This window comes from Hylobates moloch, unplaced genomic scaffold, assembly GCF_009828535.3.
Source record: "Hylobates moloch isolate HMO894 unplaced genomic scaffold, HMol_V3 SCAFFOLD_16, whole genome shotgun sequence".
NCBI classification, from domain to species: Eukaryota; Metazoa; Chordata; class Mammalia; order Primates; family Hylobatidae; genus Hylobates; species Hylobates moloch.
The window spans coordinates 3621890-3630651 of record NW_026652291.1 but is presented as its reverse complement, the minus strand read 5'-3'; the positions used below and the strand labels follow the sequence as shown (position 1 = coordinate 3630651).

At 48.0% G+C, this 8762-nt stretch overlaps 1 protein-coding gene and 1 pseudogene across 1 annotated transcript in view; one reads left to right on the top strand and one right to left on the bottom strand.

The window, feature by feature from the left end:
* The first annotated feature begins 1146 nt into the window (after positions 1–1146).
* The window catches only part of DYNC1H1 (dynein cytoplasmic 1 heavy chain 1), an 85660-nt gene continuing 78044 nt past the window's right edge, over positions 1147–8762 (top strand). Inside the window, exon 1 of the mRNA XM_032180539.2 lies at positions 1147–1528. Coding sequence (XP_032036430.1) covers positions 1273–1528 — 256 coding nt within the window. The 5' untranslated portion in view covers positions 1147–1272. The remainder of the gene's footprint in view (positions 1529–8762) is intronic.
* Positions 6074–6507, bottom strand: LOC131381418 (cytochrome c oxidase subunit NDUFA4-like; annotated as a pseudogene).

Below are 8762 nucleotides of genomic sequence, written 5' to 3'. Positions count from 1 at the left end.
GCGCCACTGCACTCCAGCCTGGGCGACAGAGCGAGACTCCGTCTCAAAAAAAAAAATTTTTTTTTTAATTTTTAAATGCACATAGAGATGGGGTCTCGCTATGTTGACCAGGCTGGTCTTGGAACTTCTGGCATCAAGCAATCCTCCCATCTCAGCCTCTCAAAATGCTAGGATTACAGGCATGAGCCACCGCACCCAGCTGGGCAGCCTGGATTCTGGCTCTTATGTAGTCATGGTGTAGGGGAGGAGGTCGTGGTGGGTCGGAACTAAGGGGAAACTTGGTGGGCAGGCAACCCAGCCCCTGCCTTGTACGGACCGAGATACTGAGGCCCACAGAATGACAGTGCCAGCTCTAGGGGGCTGGAGGAGCGCCACTGCTGGAGGTAGCTGTTCTCAGTAGGTTTCCCTCTTGGTCCTCACAGCGTCCTTGGGGACAATGATTTTTGTCATTAGGAACCAGATCCCATCACAGCTTGGCTTTACGTACAGTGAAGGTGTCATTCCTGGCTTAACCTTACACTGCCCCAAAGGCCCCTCCCCACCTGTCCGTTTCCAGCCTGGCAATGGGACCCTCTGAGCACGCCCCTCATCTCCTCCCCCTCTGAAAAGTATCCTCAATCTCCCTGTCTATATCTAATAACACATCTGTCGTGCCTATATTTTGGTACCTAATATGTAGTCATTCCTTCATTCAATGAGAGAACATTCAATGAGAGGTTAAGGGCTTAGAACAACGCCGGGCACAGGCTAAGCGCTCACTAAACGTTAGCTCTCGCCAATAACATCACTCATTCACTATAAAGTTTCTCTGGCTGTGTGCTATTCGCTGCGTCCACAGCAGTGAAGAAGACAGACGCGGCCCCTGACCAACCTCGCCGAGCCCGGGCGCCGAGCCAGGACATTGGAGCGAAGTCCGCATCTCCTAGGACTCGCAGTGCGGAGGCTGCGGGCCCCGACCAGCGCCGAGACTACAAGTCCCAGAAGGGCGCGCGGCGAAATCGCCGGGCCCACCCCCCGCGCTCGCGAGACGCCGTGACGCTAAGGCCGCGAGCGAACGCGGGTGGCTGCGGCGGCTGCGGCGGCTGCGGCCGGCGGGGCGGGGCGGGGCCAGCTGGCACTGGCTGCCTTTAGGGCGGAGCCGGCTCCCGCTCTCAGTCTGCAGTGGGCTAGCGGGTGGTTCGGCTTCCGGCGGCCGTTTCTGTCTCTTGCTGGCTGTCTCGCTGAGTCGCGGCCGCCTTCTCATAGCTCCTGGAAGGTCCCGAGCGCGGCACCATGTCGGAGCCCGGGGGCGGCGGCGGCGAGGATGGCTCGGCCGGCCTGGAAGTGTCGACCGTGCAGAATGTGGCGGACGTGTCGGTGCTGCAGAAGCACCTGCGCAAGCTGGTGCCGCTGCTGCTGGAGGACGGCGGCGAGGCGCCGGCCGCGCTGGAGGCGGCGCTGGAGGAGAAGAGCGCCCTGGAGCAGATGCGCAAGTTCCTTTCGGACCCGCAGGTCCACACGGTGCTGGTGGAGCGCTCCACGCTCAAAGGTGCGGGGCCGCGGAGGGCAGGGTCGCCAGGGCCAAGCCTCGCGGAATGCAGGGCCTGCCAGGTCCTCCGGGGCCGCAGATGTCCCCGGGATGGGAGGATCCCGGCGCCTGCAGATGACCCCGGGATGGGCAGAGCCCGGCGGCCGCAGACGTCCCGCCGGCCGTGTCCCCAGGGCCCCAGACGCCCCGCAGAGGCCGGCGCGGCGCCCGGGGCTTTCCCTCGCCACACCCACTGCCCGGCCCGGAGCCCCCAGGACGCCCCGCTCCCGGTCGCGGGGAGGGGAAAGGGGTCCCCGTCTGCCGTCACCCAAAACAATGGGGTCGCTTTGTCTGCTCGGGCCTCTCAAGATGGCCGAGTTGGGTGGAGACAGCGTCTCCCTGGGCTGAGCGCGGGCGAGGCCGCATCCCTGCCTCCAGTGTCACATGAGCTTTTCGGTTTCGATTTGTGTCCAGGCCAGGCGGCCTTCGGGAGGGATGTGTCGGGGTCAGACCCGCGGAGCCGGGGGCGGCCGGGGTTCTGGTTCGGGAGGAGGTCGGGCGGGTGTCCCAGCCCAGTCTTGTGGGGACCCAGAGGCCGAGGCCCACAGAGCGACGGTGCCAGCCCCGGGCCTGCGAGCATCACTGTTGTAGGTAGATGCTCTCACAGCATCCTTGCTGAACGGGCGTATCCTGATTTTACACCTGAGGAAACTGAGGCTCAGGTTAAGTGATTTCACCCAAGATCACCAGCTAATCCTAGTCCTGAGACTAGACTCAGTGTCTCAGTTCCCCATCCACTGCTTGTTTGCACTGATCATACCTCATATTTGTTTAATGCTTCGATGATGCTAATGATAACCCTGTAATATGAGAGTCTAATTTTACAGATAAAAAAAAAAAAGATGCAGGTTAGGCACCTAGTAAGGGGAAGAGGCTAGAGTTAGCGTGTTCCAGCTGTCTCCTCGAATAATGATCGCCCACCAGCAAGGTTACATTCATCTAAGTCTGGGGCTTGCCCGCAGGCAGGCTTTCTCATGGATTCATTACAACCACTTTGTAGCCCATGACAACCACTTTGGGTGTGGCATGTCCATCTAAGAACCTAAGGATGATGTCCAAGGTTAGCCTCTAGGGATTGGAGATTGTCTAAAAATATTTGCCAACAAGCTTCTTAAAATTTCAAAAAACTGTGTGGTTCTGTCAGTAGGAGAACCTGTACTGTCTGCCCCATCCTTAACACATGCTGTGTTTGATAGTTTGTTTCCTTCAAAGGCTATTCTTACTCAGAAGATGCTTCCCTGGAGCCTTGGTTTCCTGCCAGAGATTAGCAGAGTGTAAAGGAATATTTTTTTCTTATATCCACGTGGAATGTTCAAGGCAAATAAACCATTTGAGCATATTTATTAATGTTGTTGAGGGTTTTTTAATGTGATGTTTGGGGTTATGTATTCCTAAGTGGAAGCCATAAGAGTTAAAAAAAAAAATTAACTCATCTACTCTTTTTTTTTTTTTTTTTCCAAAAAACATATATAGTCATTGTAGAAAATGTAGTATACAGCTAAGGTAAAAATCACTGGGAATTGTTTGACCCAGATGTCAGCATTTTTGGTCTATGTCTTTGTGGGCATTTTTCAATGCATATTCGTTATTTTATTAAAATACATTTTAATCTGCATTTTTTAAGTTAATTGTATTTTTAGTAGCTTGACCATTGCTAATCCTTGATATTTTTATTGCATAGTTTATGTATTAGAATCGGTGATTTTATTTTTTTTTTTACCTTGGGTCACCATTTCTTTTTATGAAAAAAAATTTAAGTTTTATACTTTGCTTCTAGAGTGATCACCAGTAATTTGCTTTTTCCAGGCATCTTAAAATTGGACGTTGCTAAAATTATTGGGGTGGGGGGACTATGTTTATGTAGTACACTATCTAGTACAAATTCTCTCTGTGTTGTCTTATGGGTACCTTTTTTTCTTTCAGCAAAACAAATATGCAGGCATCCAAATCTTGGCTCCATAATGACTTGCACTTTTGAAAGTTGACTAAGGAATGAGACTATCTAAAATTGAAATCCTACCTCATTTCTGTATTTATAACAATCCTTGAAGTATTTCAACCAATTCAACCTGTCTATAATTTATTTTTCACTTACAAAAACCTAAGGAAAGATTTTAAAATTAATCCAGTTTTATGATAAATGGTCTGTTTGTCTTATTAGCAGCCTGGCTACACTAGGACACCTTAGATATAAGTAGAGACCCAGGACTTTTGGTAGGAGGGCTTTCTTCTTGGTGGCTTTTATGAGTTAGCTTTGGCATTTGTACATTTAATCAAATATGTGCATCCAGTAGTTAATTACAGTGAAAAGGTAGGCATGCATTAATATAGAAAACAGAGCTGAATTATTTAAACTGAATAAAGATCACCAACAGTGAAGTCATGTAATTTAATGAACAGTGGAAATTACTTTTATTTATTTTATTCCTTCCGCTTTTTTTATGGAAGGAAGTATCCAAACACTTGTAATTGAATATAGAAACATTTTTTATGTGAAACTATATATATTATTTGTTTGTTTTAGCTACCCCAGCTAGCTATAAACTTTTGTTGTTAAAGTGCAGCGTTGAGTTGGGTGCAGTGGCTAACACCTGTAATCCCAGCACTTTGAGAGACCAAGGCAGGAGGATCATTTGAGGCCAGGAGTTCAAGACCAGCCTGGGCAACATAGCAAGACCCTATCTCTACAGAAAATTTAAAAATAAGCCAGGCATGGTGGTATATGCGAGTAGTTCCAGCTACTTGAGAAGATTGCTTGAGCCCAGGAGTTTGACGCTATGGTGAACTAGGATCACACCACTTTGCTCCAGCCTGGGTACAGAGTGAGACCCTATCTCTAAAATAAATCAAGTATAGCATTACTCAAAGTATACAATAAATGTTGTGAATTTAACAACTTATCTTGATACTGAGGAATTGGGGAGTTTGTGGGAAAAAGGGATTAAGTTATAGCTCCTCATTTTATTTATGTATTTATTTATTTATTTTTATTTTATTTTATTTTTTTTTTTTGAGACGGAGTCTCGCTTTGTCGCCCAGGCTGGAGTGCAGTGGCGCAATGTCGGCTCACTGCAAGCTCCGCCTCCCGGGTTCACGCCATTCTCCTGCCTCAGCCTCTCCCAGTAGCTGGGACTACAGGCGCCCCCCACCATGCCCGGCTAATTTTTTTGTATTTTTAGTAGAGACAGGGTTTCACCGTGGTCTGGATCTCCTGACCTCGTGATCCGCCCGCCTTGGCCTCCCAAAGTGCTGGGATTACAAGCGTGAGCCACCGCGCCCGGCAAGGTCCTCATTTTAAAAAGAGAAACCTTTCTATAGTTCCTGGCCTGTAGGAAATTATCTTCCTCATAGTATGCTTACAGTATGGTGACAAAATAGGTGCTTATTACTTAACTAGCCATTTTATGTTAATGACGTTTTTGTAGCATTTTTTACTTCATGGACCATTTTTTGGTTGTATATCTCCGTTGGGTGGGGTATGCTTCAGTTTGCGGCTGATGGAACTGACGTTTCCATGGCTTGTCTGTGCTCTGCAGCTTGTTCATGACCTGCCTGGAATTGGGTGCTAGGTTGGTTGGTCTGTATGAGCGCATGTAGTTTGGGTTTTTTGTTTGTTTTTGGTGGGGAGAGGGTTTTGTTTTGTTTTGTTTGAGACAAGGTCTCACTCTGTCACCTAGGCAGGAGTGCAGTGGCCCAATCATGGCTCATTGCCACCTTGGCCTCCTGGGCTCCCAGTTCATTTTCTCATTTTTTTTATAGAGATGAGGTCTCACCATTTTGCCCAGGCTGGTCTGGAACTTCTGGGCTCAAGCAATACTTCGACCTCTGCCTGCCGAAGTGCTGGGATTACAGGTGTGAGCCACCACACCCCACATGTTTGTTTGTTTAACACTCCAGTGTTTGAGACTTGGAATTTTTCTTTTGAGACAGGGTCTCACTGTTGTCCAGGTTGGAGTGCAGTGGCACAATCTCTGCTCACCGCATCCTCAACCTCTGGTCTCAAGCAATCCACCCATCTCAGCCTCCCGAGTAGCTGAGATGACAGGCACACACCACCACGCCTGGCTCATTTTTGTATTTTTTGTAGAGGCAGGGTCTCCCCATGTTGCCCAGGCTGGTCTTGAACTCTTGGACTCAAGTGATCCTGCTACCTCAGCCTCCCAAAGTGCCAGGATTACAGGCGTGCACCATGATATCCAGCCTGAGGATTTAATTCTAAAGGATGAAGAAATGTAGTTTAATCAATGTAATCTCCAACACAACATATCAACATGATTTCGTGCATTTAGAGGAGAAATGTTTTCTGGTTAAGTGGAAAATTGTACTGATGACTTCTGCAAGACCTTCTTTCTTTTTTTCTTTTTTTTTTTTGAGACAGAGTCTTGCCCTGTCTCCCAGGCTGGAGTGCAGTGGCACGATCTCGGCTCACTGCAAGCTCTGCCTTCCAGGTTCATGCCATTCTCCTGCCTCAGCCTCCCGAGTAGCTGGGACTACAGGCACCCGCCACCACACCTGGTTAATTTTTTTTTTTTTTTTTAGTAGAGACGGGGTTTCACCGTGTTAGCCAGGATGGTCTTGATCTCTGACCTCATGATCCGCCCGCCTTGGCCTCCCAAAGTGCTGGGATTACAGGCGTGAGCCACCATGCCTGGCCAAGACCTTCTTTCTAAAGCAGCTTTATAGTGAAACATTTTATTTAGAAATCTGGACCTTCTTTCTTCAGTTTCCTGTAATCCACATTCACTGAGTTTGTATTGATCCCTGTGACCTAGTTTCTTCTAGGGCACCCAGTTATTCTTTCTGTCCCTAGTAAAATCTGGATTGAACTGTGCCAGATGCAGGCCATACAGTGTTGCTCCAGTACCTCCAGCTCCAGCAGACACAAAGAGGGGGATCAGACTCAGATGCTTCTTGGCCTGACCCAAGATCTGGCAGCACATGTTTGCACCAGGGGCCTCCAGTTCGAAAGGAGAAAACAAACCTAGCTACCAGGCTCTGCACTCAGTGGTATCCGCACTTCAGCGAGGCTCTTACTGCCCCATGCTGTCACACTGTGGGACGACACACTGTCTGCAGCAAGATAAATTTGAATGTGCAGTGTAGCATAGTAAACGAAATTTATGTACAGCAAAGGGAAAACAGTTATCACTTCTTTTTAAAAACTAAGCATGGATGAAAATTGCGTGTCAGCATCAGAGAATGTCAGATTGGGAGCAGCAGGAGAGATTTAGTCCAGCCCTCATCTTTCATGAATGAGGAAACCAAAACCCTAGGATTTTAAGACACAGTTGGGAAAAGGATGTTCTAAGGAGGGTTCTGAAACCTAAAAACTCGTCTCTGCAGTGCCTTGGTATCTGTTATTTATTTTGAGTTAGTAGTAACTTGAAAAGTACCAAGTCTTAAGTTCTTTTGGTGTTAATAACTTAGTAGGTTTTTAAAAATTTTCTTTTCGGGAAATACGAAAATGAGCTCGTTTACATTAAATATAAGTATTATGTGGGGTTTCATGCTCCCTTCATACTCCTAATGATGTTACAATGGAAATCTTCGGGTTGAGGAGAATGCTGCGACTTTCTCACCACGTTCTGTGCCTTGTACCAGAGCAGGGAGTGGTTATGGGAAAGAAGTCATGGCCCCTCAGGTGGACGTCCAGGTGACAAGAGAAAGTGCCAGAGACAAGAAAGGGGAAAACTAAAGCGGGAAAAAGAGGGAGGCCGTGTATAACAGTGGTTGACCAGAATAATGTGGTATTAGTATGTTTGGTTTTTTTGTTGTTGTTGTTGAGATGGCATCTTGCTCTGTCACCCAGGCTGGCGTGCAGTGGCACGATCTCCGCTCACTGCAACCACCCGCCTCCTGGGTTCAAGTGATTCTCTTGTCTCAGCCTCCTAAGTAGCTGGGATTACAGGCATGTGCCACCACGTCTGGCTAATTTTTGTATTTTTAGTAGAGATGGGGTTTCACTATGTTGGCCAGGCTGGTCTGGAACTCCTGACCTCAGGTGATCCACCCGCCTCAGCCTCCCAAAGTGCTGGGACCACAGGCGTGAGCCACTGCACCCAGCCCATGTTTGGGATTTTAAAAGGGAAAGAAAACAAAAGATAAAGAGAACCCCACGAACATTTAATGTGTAATTTGGTAGTATATGCGGGCCAAAGGAGATGAATGGCTTCGAGACCAGGAAGAGACTTGCTCTATGGCTGGGAGAAAGTTTGGAAGGAAGAGTACATGAGGGAATTAGCAAGGATGCAGGAGTTGGGCAGCCTCACCTGGCACTTTACCAGTGTGCTTTGTCCCTTTGCCAGCTGCCCGTTCACCAGACTTTGAGAGGGCATGCCCTGTCTACTCAGGGCCGTGTCATTCTTTTTTTTTTTTTTTTTGAGGCAGGGTCTTGCTGTGTCGCTCAGGCTGGAGTGCAGTGGTGCAGTCTGAGCTTACTGCAGCCTCGGTCTCCTGGGCTCAAGAGATCCTCCCGCCACAGACATGCACCACCACGCCCTGCTAATTTTTGTATTTTTTGTAGAGATTGGGTTTCACCATCTTGCCCAGACTGGTCTCAAACTCCTGAGCTCGAGTGATCCACCCACCTTGGCCCCTCAAAGTACTGGGATTACAGGCATGAGTCACTGGGCCCAGTCGAGGGTGGTATAGTTCTTAAGGTAATTGAAATTGCATAGTTTTTGTATTTCATTAAACAAGACATAATGCTGGCTGGGTGCAATGTCTCACGCCTGTAATCCCAACACTTTGGGAGGCTGAGGTAGGCAGATCACTTGAGCTCGGGAGTTCAAGACCAGCCTGGGCAACATGGAGAAACCTTGTCTCCACAAAAATGCAAAAGTTAGCCAGGCGTGGTGATGCACACCTGTAGTCCCAGCTACTCAGGAGGCTGAGGTAAGAGAATCACTTGAGCCCAGAGAGGTCAAGGCTGCGATGAGCTGTGATTGCACCACTGCACTCCAGCCTGGGTGACAGAGTGAGATCCTGTCTCAAAAAACATAAAGCAGACGTAATGCTTACCTAATTCATAGTTCAATGATACCAATTACCTAATTCATAGTTCAATGATACCAATTACTAGTAGTGTGAAATACATTAAACTAGTCTTTCAATAAAAGTATACACATTAGTGCTAAATGCCATTTTGAACATCTCTAGAAATTCAGTAAACTCTCAGAAGTTAACCAAGGAAGTG